Source organism: Aptenodytes forsteri, unplaced genomic scaffold, assembly GCF_000699145.1.
Source record: "Aptenodytes forsteri isolate BGI_AS27 unplaced genomic scaffold, ASM69914v1 Scaffold54, whole genome shotgun sequence".
Taxonomy (NCBI): Eukaryota; Metazoa; Chordata; class Aves; order Sphenisciformes; family Spheniscidae; genus Aptenodytes; species Aptenodytes forsteri.
In genome coordinates, this window is record NW_008796044.1 from 1,724,825 (window position 1) to 1,744,287 (window position 19,463).

General features: G+C 37.1%; 1 protein-coding gene across 1 annotated transcript in view; it reads left to right on the forward strand.

The window, feature by feature from the left end:
• Nucleotides 1–19,463, forward strand: part of SLIT3 (slit guidance ligand 3) — a 553,189-nt gene that overhangs the window by 21,347 nt on the left and 512,379 nt on the right. The window contains exons 2-3 of the mRNA XM_009285701.1: nucleotides 7,720–7,791; nucleotides 11,735–11,806. Of these exons, the coding sequence (XP_009283976.1) occupies nucleotides 7,720–7,791; nucleotides 11,735–11,806 (144 nt within the window). The remainder of the gene's footprint in view (nucleotides 1–7,719; nucleotides 7,792–11,734; nucleotides 11,807–19,463) is intronic.

Here is a 19,463-nt window from a genome sequence, read left to right on the forward strand (position 1 = left end):
ATGGGGGCAAACTTTTTAGCAGGGCCTGTTGCGACAGGACAAGGGGGAATGGCTTTAAACTAAAGGGGGGTAGATTTAGACTAGATGTTAGGAAGAAATTTTTTACGCTGAGGGTGGTGAAGCACTGGCCCAGGTTGCCCAGAGAGGTGGTGGATGCCCCATCCCTGGCAACATTCCAGGTCAGGCTGGACGGGGCTCTGAGCAACCTGATCTAGTTGAAGATGCCCCTGCTTGTTGCAGGGGGGTTGGACTAGATGAACTTTAGAGGTCCCTTCCAACCCAAACTATTCTATGATTCTATAAAGAATCCTAGTGCTGTGTAACTTGGGTAAGAGCTGTCTTTTGAAGTGTATGGCAGTTAATTTTTCTTAAATACAGTATGCAGTTTCTCTACTGCTCTTATTGAATTCTTTATTAATATAAATGAACAAACATCTGAGGACTTGAATGAAGTTGCAACTGGTGCTCTAGATTCCTTTCTCCTTAGATAGCAGGTTATTTTCACTTTGTATGTATTTTCATTTCATGTAATGTCTTCCTAGGTTAAAGACAAATGGATTAATAAATATTTTCCTAAATACTGCCTATCTAGGATTTGTGTTTGCCATTGAGATGCAAAATCAGCTACTGCCATAAAATTACTGGGCATCAGAGGTGATCTTCAGTTTTGTTGTTAGGAATGCCACTGTGTTTGCCAGATTGGCACCTGAGAGTCCTCTAAAAGGGAGGAAAACTTTGTTGCTCTAGAACACTTACTGACAGTAAATGGCTTTAACCAAATGAAAGAATTGTGTTTCTTCTAGAAAGAAAAATAAATTTAAGCAGTTTTTCTGACCAAAAGCTAACAGGGTTAGGCCTCGAGTCTGGTGGTTTTCCAGATGAGAAAAAATTGTAACTTAAAAAAATGCGTTAAGTAGAAGCTTGGGTTAAAGCAAATACGCCACTTGCAGTAAGACCATCAGGCCGAGAGTCTTTTGTGTGCCTGTGAACTTGTACAGTGCCCATACCTCACAGGCTTAAAAAAACAAACAAAACCATTAGGGAGTTGTACTGAGAGCTAACTGGGTTTTACGCTTTAGTAAGGCTTTTGACTTTGGCTTCTGTGTGCCTAGAAAAGCATAACTAGGCAACTAGAGCTAGCTCCAAAATGGGCAGCTGATTTAAAAAAACCTGCTGTCTTGGAAGAGTTGAGGAATTAAGTCAGGGATTCACCTGGGTATGTTCAAGACTCACCAGTATGATGAAAGCCCAAATTTAGGATTATCTTGGAGACTACAATGTATAAGTGGTTCAGCAGGTAGCAAAATGACATCCGAGTAATGGGAACTTGCTACAATCTAGTAGTGTTGGTTTGAATTTTTGCATCCTTGTATATAAAAGGATTTGAATTTTGTATAAGGATTTTTTATTTATATGTAAGTATTGAATTATTGATTTGAAGATGGTTGCAAGACTTCAGCATTTGGTTGCCTTTTTTATTGGCTCTTTTGTAAGAGTTGTAATGTTTACATGTGGTTATGATGTGTTGTCAAACTCAATTCTGATCTTGTATATTAAAGAAGTATAGGCTCAGAGCTGTCTAAGATGAGTGTGTATATTTGCTAAGGTATGTGAGTCTAGAAGACAGAGGCATGTAGTGCTAAGTAGCAAGTGGATTTACTTCAAGTCATAAACTTTATACAGTCCAAGGAAGAGGGTGGGGATTGAGAAGAACAGTGTCCGGATGTTTTGGAAGAGTTGACTGGCTAAGCAGAATAATTATCAATTGAAATGTAAGTAATGTAACAGAGGAGATCTGTGCACGCATAGTGCTGTTTGAAGCTGCATAATGGCATGCTTCAGAGAATGGTGGCAATGCTTTAAAACATTTAAAAGTCTGTCTTGAGTTCACTGTCTTTAGAGAAGAATGAAAGATGAAGCAATTCAGAGGAATTCTTGCTATGAAGCAGGATTTGCTCCTGTTGCTCCAAACATCCCTGTTTGTAGTAAGCGTGTACATTGTGTGACTGAACCTTCAACGTCTACAAAATATGTACAGAATTAAATTGCTATTAGAACATAGCAGGACATGTTTATGAGTAAAGATCACTTTAATAGTTCATCTGCACTCACTTACATGATGTCTTGTACCATTCTAGTCCAATTCATGTTTCTATTCCCACTGAAATAATTCCTTCCATGTCTGTTTTCTTAAACTGCCACTACACCTGCATTGTCCTTAACATGTTTTATGCTAAAAAGAAAAACAGATTGACAAGAGAGACCTAATACCAAAAGCTTTACTTAAACTGGTTTAGATGACAGTTTCAGTTTCTTTTTAAGTGAGTGGTAGCAACTTTGCTGCTGACACACCAGAAGAGACCTGTATTCCTTAATGGAGTTTTCTTAGATGTTCTTAAATGATGGGATAATATTATCTGTACATGAAATGACAAAGAGTAGTAGCTGGGCTTGTGTACATGTGGAGTGAGAGAGATGTGTTGAGTAAGATCTAAGATCCACTTGGCCCCGCATACTATACAAAATGCAGGAATTCTGCACAATAAGAATTCTGTGTAGAATGAATGTATCTGCACGTAGGTATATGTTGAAATTAAATATAAATTAAATTCACCTTTGCAGTATAATTTTTCCTCATGTCTTTGACCCAGATGATTTCTTTTCAAAGTTGTGTTTGCTTCCAACAGTTCTTATGAATGCTGATGTGTTTGAAAGCCAACCAAGATTAGATGTTAAGGTTTAGCTTTTTGTAGTTGAAACCCACTAGTGAGCCCATAATCAGCTGCCAAACTTTATAAAGGAAACATAAAATATTATGTTGCCCACAAATACCAGCTGTAAACCACTAACGTCTGCATTAGTTCAGTAACTTCGCAGTCACAAAGTTTAATTGACTAATGGCAATTGACCTGTGGCAATCTGCTGCTTTGCAGCAGTGTTAGGCCTAGTGCGAACAGGAGGAGGAAGTGTTACATAGTAGTTCATCAGGGTTTTAGTCTGTTTTTCTTCAAATGGCAGATAAGCCTTGAGGGAGAGCATGCTGGAACAGACAAATGTTCAGAAGGTAAATACTTCTTTTTAGAACAGAGGCAGCAGTTATCAATTAAATCCTACATGGATTAAAGAAAGTGAACTTCATGAAGAACAGGTCTCTTAAAGTTAGAACATTGTCCAAGTAATTTTACTTACAGAAATGGAAACCTTCGACTTAGATATTAACCTTTAGAAGGGATTAATAGAATGACTGGTATTACGTATACAATGTAGGCTGTGCCAATCTGCAGGAGTAGAGGAAAAAGCAATCTCAAGATATGTATTGATCAAGGAACGTTAAAGTCTTTTTCAGAATAGGGAACTGCAGATTTCACCAGGGGAAGAATGTTGAATAGCAGGAGTGTTCTGGAGGCTGAAAGTCTAGAGGAATAGAGCTGATGTGTGGGATTGGTGTCTCAGACCGGGCAGGAGGGGTGGTGCGGTGGAGAGATTGCTATGTATTTGACAGGAATGCAGTTCTACATGTACCTGTTCAAGCTGAGTAAAGCTGTGCTGAGAATTAAGTCTTATCGAAATGGACAAAAAGACGGGCCAATGACACTGTGTTGCCCCGTATACCTTAGCTGACTCCCATCTGCCTTGGAGAATTCTGACCGGCTTAATGCTGTGCTTTGCTAGACCTTTTCTGAGATACAGGCAAGGGAAAACTGAAGGAATGACATGAAAAGCAGATGGGAAACATCATGCAAGTAAAACACAAGCTATTTATGCGTTGCTTACTCCAGACTTAATTCTTTCCAATGCTTCTTGCAGTCAGGTCACCCTGGCACACCAGTGAGTAGTTAATAATGCACCAGGGTGGAAGAACTGAACTGAGAACAGAAGAGGAAATTAAGCTGGAAAATCTGAAAAATGTAGGCAGTGATTCAAAGGCATTCCTGGAGAAAAGCACGATTTAATCAACAGGATAAACGCAAATGGAAGAGAATGGCTGGTACATGCCATGAAAGTACCCTGTAGTTGTTTTGTGTTTTTTTTTCTTTAATGGACCTTTTCTAAATATAGTTGACATAAGCCAAGCAAGGATACTGTCTTCCTTGTTCATATAGCCAAAATGTAGTCATTTTTTCCCTTCATCTCCTTATCGTTATCCTTAGTTCCCATCTGTGCTAAAGAAAGTGGTTTACTGACAGGAGAATGTGTTTCTTCTATTATTTAAGTATGTCCTGTGCTAAGATGCGTAAACTAACTCTTAAATGTTTATTCTGTCTGTTTTTAAATCATTTTATGACTCAAGAATTTTATTAGTATTATTTTGACACTTATCAATAACCATCAGAAATAGATTTCAATATTATAAAACACTTCTGCACTCTAGTGTATCTCTCATACTGCTTCAATCCTGTTAATGTCTTGCTTATACCTTAGAAGGATTCACTACAAGATTGATGCAAATGCTTGAAAAAGATATGCAAAACCCGTTATGTATTCTATGCCTATATGGCTTCTATTTTTAATGGTAGAATTCAGTAAGAAATTCTCATTATGGATAATGTGTGGAATTATTGGTCTGAATTTTAGGTGTGTGGGTTTTTTGGTTTTTTTTTTGTTTTTTTTTTTAAATAGTCCTTAATCTGTTCTTTCCTGTTTTCTATGGCAAATTAAGTTTCTGTGGAAAAGATGGAGATCTTAAACTGTAGCTGGTTTGTCCCTGGCACAAATCTTGTAGACATATAGGCTGGGGTTTTTGTCAGTATGAACTGTGAACTTAATCATTGTCATTGCTGACTTCGAAGTACCAGACTCCCCTCAGTTATGGAGTGGCTCATACTGTATTGACTTTAGTTCTTTGTGTTGTTGGGTTTTCTTGTTTTTGGGTTTGGGTTTTTTTTTTTAGCTTTTCAATTCCAGTAAGTGAATGCATCAGTGTGTTAAAATGACATTAAAAGGAGCTTAATTCCATATCGGTTTGCATCTGAGATTTAGGGAACACGTGAGAAAACAATTATGTACGTTTAGGAATATGAAGAGTTATTTCCTCAGATGAATGAATACAATTACCTATACTCATCTAAATATTTACATTTTTGGTAAGTGCAAGATAGTGTTCATATTACGAAAAAACTCTTTATTTTCATGGTTAGAAGCATTTGGGGAAGTTAGTAGATATACTAAACAATCAGTCCTGTTTCTTCTCTGAATATTGAAAATGTACCTTTTAACAAGCTTAAACTTCAAAATATGTAACTGCCTTTATTTGACAACATGGTTCACACTGGAAAAATGAAATTTGTTACCATGACAATTGCTTTTCATTTAATGCCTTAGTAGAGTATTACTTCATGTTGGCAGAAAAATAGGAGCTTGATTCAATAATCATTTATGCTTGAACACTCATGTATTTCTTAGTAGTAGTTCTATCCTACTAATAGGATCTCATGCAAGGTGAAAAAAGAGTGGCTTAAGTAGTAGCCATACCAGAAGGCTTGTACGGAACTGCATGTAGGATAGAAAATTACTGGAAGTTGTGCCAGCCAGGAGCACTTTTCCCCCCCATAGGATGGTATATGAATGATTACAGATGATCAAACTGTTCTCAACACTTCAAGAGCTTTTGCATTTTGTTTGCAGTATTACTTGCTAGGTGCTTAGAAGCCATCCTAGATAGCCATCTATGCAGCATTTTTCAGAGTACAAATGTGATAGTCGAGGCATTCCTGGAAGTTCTGACTTCTATCCCTTCCTTAAATTCTTTTTTGTAACTAGAGAAATAATCAACTTGAAACAGCACTTAGGAACACCCATCTGATTTTCAGATATTATTTCAGGGTCAAGGTTTGTGCAGGTGTCAGATGATTGCCAAATGTACTTAAAAATAATTCTGTAATCTTGCTTTTTGTTGTTGAATTTTACTAGAAATGGGAGAGAAATGGAACCTTCGAAATACAAAAGAGGCAGGAACCATTGTAAAACTTAATTGCATAGGAAAAGCCTCTACTTCCTGCTGTGGATTTGTGGTCTTACATTTTCTTTTAGAAAAAAAATGTCTAGCCTCATGGCTAGTTTTTCATATTGGATTGTTTTCATTCCATGGCAATAGACAACAAAATTTATCAGATTGTTTTGTTTACAATCTCATGATCTTTAGAAAAGTACTGAATGCTTTTTTGGCATGAAAACTGTTACCCCAAAGGCTTGTATTTTTGATATTTAGCAGCTTTTGGTAGACATAAAATGTGACTTGGAAGAAAAAAGTCTACTCCAATATTAGAAAATCTATTTTTCATAAAAGGCTTCTTGTATCTAGGAAACTGACACTCAGGACAAATTTGTGGTGACGTGATGGAGAGTATATCTGTTTCTATTAATTGTAAATTTGCTGCATATTGCTTATTATGTTAAAATAGGCATGGCTGAAGACCAGGAAGAAAGATTAGCTGTTTGTCTTGTCCCTGTAGGTTAGCAATAGGTCAGATAGAACAATCTGGACAGAAAAAATCCCAAACAAACCTCAAACAATGGACATGCTGAACTGGAAGAACATTAGGATTGCCTAGCAAAGGCAAGTCTAGAGGAGAGAAAGCAGCAACACAGGACCTATAGCACCAGAAGGTATTTGGTGTACTCTTTTGAAATTAAATGACAGAAAGACTCTTTACGTTGGGAAACAAAAGGAGTTATTCTTGGTTTGTTGTGATTCTAAAGGCACCAAAGTTAGTGTACTGAGAGCTATCCTTAAGTATAGGATCAGTCTTGCAAGAAGCATTAGTTTATAAATTCCTTTATTTTTAATTTGACTCTTTTTTGAATTAAATAGAATTTGTCTCAAACTGGTGTGTTTTATTTTGATGTCTATTCTATTAAGATATAAGCTTAGACATGAAATTCTTCTGTATTTTTGGTGTGCTCACTTCAGAGAAAAGCTGCAGAAAAGTGGGTAGCTCAAGGTCTGGTTACAGTGGGTTTTCCCTGTCATGGAAAAGAAGTCAGTTATTTATTAATTTTGAATACAGAGCATAATACTTGGTATGTGACCACAGGAGGAAAATGTGTCAGCGCATAACAGGTGTTAGGAAATTGAGAGTTTAAAGACAGAATGGAGGAATTGGCAAAGGGTGAACACACATGGGAAACAGGTCAGTCTGATTAACAGTATCTTCTGAAAAACAGCATTTCCAAAAAGCTGGGATCAGGAGGCTGCCCAATTAGGATGCTTGAAAAAAAACATAAGCTGTTCTATAATTTTGCAAATCTTCCAATCATTTGGGTAGGACCGCACTTAGGAGTCACTAAAGTAAGTTGTTCTCTCCTCAAGCTCTGTGTAGCCTAAGTTTCTGCAGCAGGCTAGACTCACTTGGGTTTAGAATAACCCCAGAGTTTGATCTTCATTTTGGGGCAGAGTACTATGTTTCAGCTGTATTATACCAATTGGGTCTTGAATATATTTAGCCTCTTACAAGATTGTAGTCTTGAGGGAGAAAGAAGCATATAGTGAGCACCGATACTAGAAATAGAAATGGAAGAAACTTCTTGTATGAGAGCAGTCTACTCAGAGGAGGCAAAATGCATCAAGATTGATGACTTGCTTTTTGAGATTTTAATGGAAACATTAGTTTGTACAATTTGAGCAGCTGCTAGATGCTCCACTGATGGAGATATTTTCTGCTAACAGAATTTTGGATGTCAGTTATAGTGCCTGAATGCTGGTTTCTTTTTCCCCTGCAGTGATCTAGAAAAAAATAATATCACAAGAATCACGAAGACAGACTTCACAGGACTGAAGAATCTCCGTGTCTTGTGAGTATAACACGAAACTTGTCTTTCTTTGCAAGACTATTTTAAAGTGCTAGTACTAAGAATGTCCATAATTCTAGAGATCAAATGCTAGTAATTTATGCACATTAGTCAGTTATTAGTGTTCTTTTAAACCAGGCAACTGGAACAATTTGTGATGTGAAACAGTAAATTTTAGTTCCATGCTAAAGTCTGAATGTAGTTTCAGAGTTATTTAATTGTTTGTGTTTCTCACTGGCTCCTAATAAATACTGTGGTCAAAATTTTGGTCCACTTTACAATCACTTATGCATAAATCAATTGTACTGAAATACTAGCAAATAGGACTTTCAGATTTTGGTCGCATTAAGGTGCAGTCCCATTAATAGCACTTGCAGAAGATTAAGCAGAACTTGATTAAGGATAGTTGATAGCTGTAGAAGTTGTACACAAGGAAACCTGTGAATTTTTTTAGTCTAATATGAAGTAATAAATAAAAAAATTTTAGGTGGTGCTGTCTATTGATTTAAAAGTATCAGTCAAGAGCTTAACTGTACTTCTAAATGGGCCTTGAACATGAAAAGGGGAAATATCAGTCTACAGAATCTGTCATTCCTGATTTCCTATTTTCTCTTCTATGAACCTCTACTAATTTAGTGACGAAAATTAGGACTACTTCATAGATGCTTATTGTAGTTATACATAGACCTTTTTTTCTTAAGAAAATAATCTTGGATTAAAAGAAGAAGAAATAGATTTTGAAGCTGTTTCAGTCCTTTCAGGAAAAGTTGGAGGTTCTTTCTATTTAAAGTGAATTAATTTTTCCCCTTGAAATTTCTCTAACAGTTTTTCTGAATTACATCAAGTAATTTAGATCCCCTTCATGTCAACATACGAGCAGACATAGATATTGACACCTCTGCCAGAAATATTGTGGGGATCCAGTATTTGCTTTGTGGAAATTAAGTTCATTGCATTATTTTTATATGTGAAATCAAATATATAGCTTTAAATATTTGGGCATGTATGAAAGGGGGAAAAAAAGCCAAATGAGAGAAACAAAATAGTTTTGAATGTAATGAATTAGCTGAGGCTAAGCTCTTCGGTTCTTAGTGTTTCTGGAGCTCTCATTTAACTGTTGGTTTCTACCTTCACTGGGCTTGTATTTGGGCACTGAGTGCTATTGTAGCGATGCAAATTTGCAAGTTTCTCAGTGAGAAACATTGGTATGTTATTGGGGAGATCATACATGCATGTGTGTAGATCTGTATGGATAAAAGCAGTGGCTGAGATGTTTTTATTGAAAATGTTTCTGAAACGTGAAAGGTATTTATGTTAACAGTAACCAGTGGGTAAAGTTCAACTCCCGTAATTTTTCTTTTTAAAAAAAAAAGAATTGCTATCTAGTTCTGTTTATCAAGTGCCATTTACATAATAGTGACGACATTCTGTGTGTGCGTGCCATCTAGTTCAGTAGCAGTATTTTACTAAACTGTTGTGCTTAATTCCAAGTTTTAGTGACCAAGACAAAAGCCTAATATTGAGCTGGTCCCAGCACTGACAGAGGCAGGTTGGTTTTACCACTCTGTTGATCCCTTCTGAAACGAACAGCTATCAGAAGTTGGGAAACACACAAGTAATCTCACCAGCACACCCTGAAAATTCCTTTCTGTAATTCATAAGATTGCCCTCTGCAGTTGTTTTCCTTTGAGTATCTTCTAAAATAAGTCCTTAAAACTGCTACTATTGAACTGTTACAGTTATTTAGTGATAATTCAATCAATGAATTAATTGAATCCTGCCAATGAAAAGGCAAGTCTTTTTTTCCTGCTACCCTAACACTTTTTCATGTACTAAAGAAAGCATTTCAAATCTATTGAAAGACTTTTCGTTCCTATGGTGTTTCTCTCATCTCTAGCTGTGGAGTTGTTTAGATTTCCTTGGCTCCCATCCCAACTGTCAATACCATTTTGGAAGTCTATTAAAATACACGTACTATACTATCATTAATGTCAGTAGTTGTTTTGGTTTGGTTGGTTTTTTATAGTGTCAGACGTTGCCTAATGCCGCTGCAGTCATTTATACTGAATGACCTTAACAATGAGCAAAATATGCAACTGCCACCATCTCTACATGAATTTTTTGTTATGCGTTCATTACAGGTTTATGTAAAGCGTTTGTTCAGCCTTTGAGTAGTGTGGTGTTTGCCACAGAAGTCATTAGGAATAAAACCAGAGAATACCTATTAAAAAAATGTATATTTTTATATTGGCTTTGTCTTCCAATGTATGAAGACCATCTGAAACCCAAGACATGCCGTTTCACTGTTTGCTAACATACCCATTTTTGTTCATTGTTGCATATTTCCCTATTCTCCATGTTCCTGTCACGTCTGGTATGTGTTTGCGGTTTTTCTTATTTTACTTTGTGCGGCTTTTACTTTGTGCAGTTTTGGTCTCTAGAAGTCCTTCAGATTTTTCTTATTTTCTCTTTGCTTTCTTTTATGATCTCTTCATCGTTCTGGCTATTCTACATTATTGACACCCTATTTTTTCCTCTTTTTTTTTCTCAATGTGTGACGGGGGGTATAGTGGGCAGCACAGAAACATGAAACCTGTCCCAGAGTTCCTAGAAAGGTAGCCTAGTCCTGTTTTCAGACATCAGAATGAGGACAACAAACAAGTGATCCAGAAACTGGTAGAACAGTGGAACAGAAAAAAGCTTCCAGTCTCCAACTGACAACATACATGCAAAATATTCCTTTGTGCACCTTTTCCTGTTATCCCGTATAACTTCATCGTTTTTTCCCTTTCCTCACGCAGTTTTTCCTCCCTCTCCTTTTAGGAACATGTCTCCCTGGTTCACATGTTTGGGGTTTTTTTAATTTTATTTTTTTCATCCTCATATGTGATCTTAGCTGTGGAATACTCTCTTGCTGTCTGTCTTCTCAACTGCTATCTAGTCGAACACCTCAGCATCCTCATAGGATTGAGTGCAGAGGAGTGGCTGTTGAGAACAGGCAAGGATAGTGCTTTTTCACTAGTTAGTCTTGGCTGAGCCCAGACTTATTGTGTGTTAAGTTCTTCCTTTCTGTGTTTTAGCTAAAGCCACATAAAATGTTCAGAAAGCCTAGAGATTAGTCCATGCGTCTGAGTGGTCTTACAGAAGCAGAAAATGGGTGTGTGCTGGAAGGCAGCACTGAGAGAGGAAAAAGGTCGGCTTAAATGGGAGTATTGGTATCTCTATTCCTTGGCTTCCACTTTACCTATAAAGAGCATTTCTGCTGTGTAAATGAATAGTCGTTTCCTCCACAGTATGAATCAAAGAGAAGTCAGTCTCCATTGCTTATAACTTATCCTTGTCTCAGCCTCAGGGGTGAAGAGAAGCAGGGTCAGACACAGTGGAAACCTGGGAGTTTTCCCTTACATTTTGCACCCTGTTGTACCGTGGGACTGTATGCAGTTGTCGCACATAGCTGTCACGGCTGTATTTCTGGAGGGGTTGAACCACTTTGGATTACTTACAAATGGTTTGCGCTGGGGCAAGCCTGAAATCTTTGCAGAACATAAAGGCTGGACAAAAAAAGATGTTGACATTGAGTGGGTTCCTGCTATGGGCTGTAGGAGTCAGTTATCTCAATTACATTACATAAACTAAGAGTGGTATACTAAGGATGTAACAATCAGCCTCTAGACCAACACCTTTCTGAGCATATCGGTTATGGTTATAAAAGTTTAGGAACAAAAACGCTTACCAAACTTGGCAGTCAGGAGGCAATTTTTGAATCTGTTTCCTGTTAGTGACCAAGAGAAACAGTGTTGTTCTGTCCAGATTTTTTTTCAAAATCTCTAATTATAACTGTTACTGGTACTTCTGTGAAAGGCAATTTTGTAGCGCATGTGAAGAGAAGTGGGGAAGCTTTTTTATTCTTTTTTCTAAAAATTAACTGGTATTTCTGGCATTGCAGACACTTGGAAGAAAATCAGATTAGTGTGATAGAACGTGGAGCATTTCAGGATCTAAAACAACTTGAACGGCTGTAAGTATCTCTATTTATATACCTATGGAAAACCTATAGTTTTTCTACCTCACTGTTAATGGTCATTCATAATATTTCATGATTACAAAATTATATTCCCTTAAGAAAAAGAGAGAGATGGGTACCTGCATAAATTAAAGTATGCTTTTAGACACAGTTGAATTTATATTGCATTATAGCTAATACTTGAAATAAAATGTACAACTGCTTGCCAAGAAAATAGAACTGTCGGTGCCACCAGAATCTTAAGAACATTATCAAAATGACAGTATCTGGGCAACTCTTAAAATTGATATGTAGGTGAAGAAAGATTTGTTTATAATAATTTTGTATTACTATATATATTGTGTATATATTTATATATATTAAAAAAAAATTGTAAAACTGCCTTTAGCGTTATTTTTCTAATTAGCTTCATTTCCTTTCAAGTTGCATAATGCCGCTCATACCAGTGGATTCCGGGGTATCATGCTAGACTTAGTGGAGAAAAGACTGTAGATTTCCTCTGCTTTTGATAGCAATTAAATTTATTTTATTTAAAAAGGTGAATATAAGAGGTCTCTTAATTCAGAATCCGATCTATAGAAAACTACTGGTCCTGCAAGAGTATAAACTTAAATATCAAAAAGTACAAAAGTAATGCTATATCCAATTGCTACTCTTAATTGGATGTATTGTTTAGCATTATCATGAAGCTAGGTTAATTTTGTCTGCTTATGATGGGAGCAGGACAAAATCTCTGTAACACTGAAATACTTGTGGGAATTATTCTTTGTTAGAGGTAGGTGACTAGAACAAAATCGCATGCTGGTTTGGGATGCCTGTTTGTTAAATGGAGAAGCAGGTTTCTTTATGCTTGATTGTTAATTTGGTTATCCGCAAGGCATGTGTTGTAGGACTCGGTATTTTCTAATTGATGTTTTCTAAAGCAGCTTTCAAGAGTTAAGTTCCCACTAGCAATTGTTCAAGAGAAGTCTGGAATATTGAGCATATGCTGTACTAAAACTGTTTCAGATGATCTCAGGATTAGATTTGCCTTTAAGTTGTTTAACTAGTGCGTTGAATTTTTAAAATGAATTTACTCAGGATTTTTGTCTTGAATTACAAAGCTGCATTTATGGCAATAAGGGAGATGGGTTTTAAATTCTGATTATAACCCATTTTTTCAGTTCCTGGTACCTATATTCAATTAGAAAGCGCTTTCAGGACAAGAGTTTTGCCATAGCTGATTTATTTCACATTTCTTGGGCAGTAAAAAATAATAACCAGCTTAATTTTCCAAAATTAAGTATAGCCTGACACTGTAGAAAACAGTTTGTTCACATTATAGCTCATCTTTGAGAGTCAGTATCCTGACTACTAAGTCCTAACTTTAAGCTCACTTTATATATATATGTGTGTGTGTATATATAAATCTTTCTCATATCTCTATTTAGATAAAGATAGATCTAATTAAACTATGAAATGAGTTTTGAAAAAAAAATCTGGGAGAAGGACTAGCTATTAGTAACCAGAAATGATACTCAAGAGTCATCTTAATGTGTTGTTTTTCTGTAGACCCTGCTCTGTTAGCAAATAAAAATAATGTATTTTGTGAAACCAGAAGTTTGGAAATATGATACCTTTAACAGTGTCTAAGTATGTGATGTTTGAAAGTCTTGCTTTTTTTTTCCTGTGCGAACTCTTAACTTGGCCTGTTAAATATACTGCATCTCTGCTTCTCTTTTAGGATTGCCTGTCATTAAAATATTTCCTAAATGAATGTAGTATGAAAGGGAGGCCTGGAAACTTGCAACTTTTTGGTATTTTAGCTTAAATCATTTTTAGGACAAAACTATAAATCTGATTTTTTTGCTATGAGTCAGTAGGCTTTGGAGAATGAACTGTGGAAAGTTTGGCATGACTTATAAAGGCTAAATTGCAACATTTTAGGTAATATTAAAGCTATTTTATTAATATTTTATTATATTGCAAAATGTTAATGAAGAAAGTATGATGGTTGAATTTAAAAAAAAAAAGGCTTTTTTCCATTTAATTTCTTTCAAATAACAAATAAAAATTGCTTATAGTGCTTCGATTTCAGAATAATGTTCTTTTTTGATCTATTGAAGTGGATGCAAAAGTAATCATTAACTACTTTTTAAACAAAGCAGCTGCGTTGGGTCAGACTTTAAAAAACAGGAGTAATTTCTATTCCTGGCAAAATACCATATATAAAGGTCTTTCATTCAAAGTAACAGTGGAAGTATATTGTTCCATTCCCTGCCCATGGTAATCATTCAAAGGGCATAACCTTAAGTGAAAATTATTTTGGCTCAATATATTTTCACTTGTCTGGATATTGAAGCAAATCCATCATTATTAACTGAGTAAATTAGCAGAATTTTCTTTGAAATGTCCTGCATAACAGTCTAAGTAATCTTAAATAAAATGTCTGTAAAGCTGTTAGCCACTGCTGCCAAAAACACCATGATGATGAATCTCTAGTTATTTGGATTTTACTCTGATGGTTTGGGTTTTTGTGTGTTTTTGTTTTTGTTTTTGTGGGAGATTAATGCTCACAATACCAATGGAGCATCTAAAGGCATTATTTAGATATAGGGCAGGATATTGTCAAAATTGTATATTAGCTTAATAAAGGCTGGCAGTCTCAGTTGAAGGAAGCACATAATGCAAGGTATGTTAAAATGACACAGTGCAAAGTTGAGAAATGAAGTGATGTGGAAGGTAGAAGCCACTTCTTTCTTTGGCATATTTTTACTCGGCTTCCCAAATACACAGGAATTTTAACCATTGCCTCTTAGCAAAATTCAGTGGTTTTAGTATAAGTTCTTCTGCTGAGTCCTAAGATTCAGAATTCTTGAGAATATCCAGTGGCACTCACCATAGTGGAAAACCAGAACTCTGTTTCTAGTGGTTTTATTCCAATAAGTTTCTATAGTTTTATTCCAAAACATAAAGATTAGCGGTGAGGTAGCTGACCATAAAGAGACAACATTAATAGATACAATTGATGCATACAGCTTACTACCTCCTACTTGTTGCACTGTCATTGAGCCTCAGACAAACCAACAGTGCTCTTGTGCAGTGTAATACTGAAGTGGAGAAACTATGAAGCTTGTAGAGCCTACGTGTCAATGTGACTTGTGTGTCTGAGGTGCTAGAACGACTTCAGTATGTCTCCTCCCAGGCTTGGTAGCTTCTCTCAGGCTTCTCTAGCTATTGCCTTTCCTTTGGCTCCGAAGTGCTGCTTTCCAAAAAATACTGCTAATTGATGTTGAATGATAGACTTTGCAGGGCAGATATATGCATATGTTCAATAAGTGTTTAAAAAGCTGTGGAAATGTTCTGCTGAAACTTGAAAGCGCCAGTTGCAAATGTTGATAGTCTGCCCTCCTGGCCAGTAGCAGGGTAACAATTTTAGAAGAACACCTGTGCCCGCTGGTGTACGGTAGGTTTCAGAAACTGTCGTTCTTTTTCTAGTTCCCTTATGCAGTTTTTTCCTAACAGTTAACCGTAAAAGGTCTGACTTTGATCCTCTCTACTGCTTGTGTTTTCTGTGGATTGAAGTAGCGTGCATATGCCCATACAAACACAGTGCTATACTGGCACAATGCATTATACCCAAATTTATTTTGGATTTTAGCATTTCAGCTGTATGCTTTGCTATTAACGCAGTGTATGATTGTAAGATAAAATGATTATGAAATTTCATATGCAAAGAGGATCAAGAAGAGGCATACTGGTGGGCCTAAAAGGTGAACTGAAACTTCTTCCAGAGCCAGATGTATATCACATCACACATTTATGTGAAAAATGAGGCAGGATATAAGACACCAACCGATCCTGACTTTTCCACGGCCAACTCCCAGAAATTGTCATGTAGCTGTATTATCTTCAAAAGACCGGACTTTGGCTGATGGCTGGTTCTTTCTACTCAAATTAGTGTCCTTAGCTAGCATAAAAGATCTCAACATCTGAAAACACTATAAAATGTGTTTTTGTTGTTTAAAGGGGGGGGGGGGGGGGATGTTTTAGATTGGGGGGGAAATGTATAAGTATGGCCAAATCAAATATTTTCAAAGTTGGGAAAAATAATTAGCTTAAAAAAAAAAAGCTAGAATCCAGATTTAAACCCTAGTGTATACATGTATGGTTTTGGTTTTGTGCGTGCTAAGACAGAGGTCAAAATGGAAATTGTATTTGACCTTTAACTGCAGAGATGATACTGTGCATTGAGTCTTTGTAAGCAGCTTCCTAAATGCTTGATTAAGGTATTAAAGTGTGTTTATTTGGCATAGTGTACTGTAAAATTGCTATTAGTGACCAAAGATGCGAAGGAGAAGAATAAATTGTTATGTGATGCTTCACAGTCTGGATTTCAGAAATTGAGATTGAACAGGCTTTAAATAAATCATGTAATACAAAAAGCATCTTCCATAATTAACATGCTGAGTGGAAGGATTGCTAAGTGCTTCAGAGTAGCGGGCAAAACAATAAAAGCATTGGACAGTTCTTTGCTGTTGTAAACAAAAGCTTATTGCAAATCTTTGGCAGCATGAACAAATCTATAGTTTATACAAGGTTTGCAGTGTGTGCAGTTTAGATGTTTCTCTGGAACTGCATACACTACACTTACTTATGAAGCCATATGGATTTGTAAACGTGTAAGAGTTTGAATGTAACCTTTCAGAAAAAAGCTTTATTGTTTTGTGTCTCCATTTCCCTATGACATTATGGATAACATATCTAATTGGAAATCAGTGATCATAAAATGCTTATCTGGAAATGCTGGAGAACAAAGACAGACTAAAATGGATTTAGAGTTGTGGTCTGGTATTTAATCAATTTTATTACTTGCATACTTCCCTCTTCCTTCTCAAACTACCACACCTAAGTTGGTGTAGTACCAGGGTTGCTACCAAACTCCCCAGGAACAGGTGGTGCTTTAGGAGTGAGAAACGATAACCTTTTGCCTGTATTCTGCTCCCAAAACAGCTCTTTACACTTGGCCTTTCCCCTCTAAGGAGGGTGTGAATGGTAAACTGGGGCAGCTAGAGGCATCTTGAAGCTATGGTGTCTTTGCATTTGGGAGGGATGGATTTCTTTACATTCGTACCAAAGACAATAGCATCCCCCATTGACTCCTGAGGAACTGGGTGTAGCGTATGTAAAAACTTGAGTTAATCTTTCATACTGGGAAGAATTACTGCTGCAACAACCCACCATCAATAAGGTAAAATGAACCTGTGCTCTCTAATCCCAGATCACAGCCTGTGTATCAGTGGTGTAATCTTTTGTAAATGGGGGAAACCAGTTTCGAACCGAGACCAGTTCTAAACTTAACCACTCTTCGCAGGAGCTGGCAAAGAATATAAAAAACCTGAAACTCAGTTTGTAATGCTTTCAGGTATGTTCTTGTTCTCCTGGTTTGAAGAATAGACTAGTACTTAGTTCTTGCGCTGCCTGCATCTGTGAGCTAGTGATATGAAGCTCCTTGCTGCATTGGGTGATGACTGCAAGTTCAAGTACTGTTTATTGACGTTGGTTAATATTTAATTAATATTGTTAATAATGGTTGTCCCCATATCTTCTGAGAAATTATTCCAGTTTAAAAAAAAAAAGGAATCCTAAAGTCAACATCTGAAAAAGCAGTCTCTCTTACCTTGCATTTTCAAGAAAAGTTTAGCATTGCCTTTCAAATGAGTGTCTGTGTGACTGTTTACATTGTGAGAATTCCAATGTGATGAGCTAGAATGTTTTGGGTGTGAGTATCTGAAGGGGCGCTATTGGTTTTATTCCTGGATGCCAACAGGACAATCATGGAGAATGGAGCATGCTGTACTGCAGAATCTTCCTAGTATTATTTGAGTCACTTCCATTCCTTTTTACTCTCCAGTTTGGGGTTTGGCCCAAGGCTTTCCTGTCAGACAGTTTCTCTGAAAAATACATGGGAAAATTATGAATTTATTTCGAGTGACTATTTGGTTTAACTTGCGTGGGTACAGCCTTACTACTTTTCTTCAAGAATTGTGTTGTTTTGGAGTGTGGGTCTTCCCTTTCAAGTGTCCATAATGTAGTTCTTACTGCTTAAGTGAGGACCACATTATTATGAGTACTTCATCTGCATAATATTCTGACCCTGATAGCAATAGAGTAGCAGCAACACCCTCATATAGCAGCTAAGTTCACAAGTTCCTTCAACTTATTGCACAAAAAGAGTTCCACAGTTTGATCCTGCTTCTGACTCAGGACCAGAAGTCTAGAGGAAGACTAAATCTTCTCTGTCGTTTGTATTCTGGAGGACTATGCACTTACTCTTTCTACAGAGTACAGGAAATCATACTCCCCGTCTCTACTTTTTATCTTAGTCTCAGAGAATGGCTGTCCCAAAGTGACATCGTGAGAGCTGTGTTGGAATTCTAGTTCATCATGTGTGGCAGAAGCCAAGCAAAAGCTCTTGGTTTCTAATGTCCACATGCAGAAAAATGTTGACTCCCTAAGTGTTCATGTGTTGAGGCTGTGTGCAAATTCATCACAGTGATAGGTTGTATCTTCCTGTGGTATCATGCAGTTCTTCGGGCATCTGCTCGAGAGGTGCTTCTTGAGTTTCTTTTCCGGGCTTGAATTACTACAGGTTTTACTGGTCTCTGTCATTGCTTCTGCTCTCTCATTATTCCACCATGCTTACTGCACCATGCAGTGCTAGTCTGAGTGCTGTGATCTCCTACCTTGTGCCATCTTTTCATGTATTGTAAAAACAGGGTGATTTGCTGTTCCCCACACAGCCAATGTCTTACCACAGAGCTGTTCTGCTGTCTTTTGTGTGTAGCTAGTCTTCACCAATGCTTTTCCTTTATTCCAAGGGGAAGGAGTTGTCTCTGTATGCTCATGGGCTGGGTAACCTTAAACCTGGGATGTTTATGACTCATTCTTGGAGCTGATGGTCTCTTCTCTGAATATAATCTTGGTGCTCTCCATTAAATCTTTCCAGTTACTGGTAGATAGATTCACCAGTCCTCCAAACCATAGGTATCATTTCCAGCCAGACAAAACATTTTGGAACTGGCTTGACTCATTTGACTGACTAAACTATGAGCCAAGACTTCAAGCCTTGTCCCTTCCTTCTTAAAGAGCAATTTGTGTGAATTTGCTTCTCGTGCTGTTGGAGTTATCTGTAAAATAACCTGCATGATAAAGATTAATTCTGTTAGCAGAGTGACTGAAACCCAAGCCACTCCATCTCTCATCACCCTTATATAGCCTTCCAGAAAACTGCTTCATGGGCAGTTTTAGTCCAAATGCCCACTCTAAGGAATTGTAGAAACACTTTATGAGATTGAGTGACTGTGAAATAATACAGTAGATGCAATTCAGGGTTGAAGAACAAGGAGATGGGGAGGGGAAGGGGGCTAGGGAAATCCTAAAATGTTGGAGCTCATAAAAGACTAACATAGAAGTTCACAGATGGTCATCAGAAGGCTGTCTATGTTTGTGAAAGAGAGATCCATTGAGGGCCACTAAATATGCAAAATCTTCATCCAGCTAAGAAGTCTAGCTGAAAAAGGTTGAAAGCTAGCAAAGCTGGTTGTCGTGGTTTAACCTCAGCTGGCAACTGAGCACCACACAGCCGCTTGCTTCCGTGCGCCACTGCCCC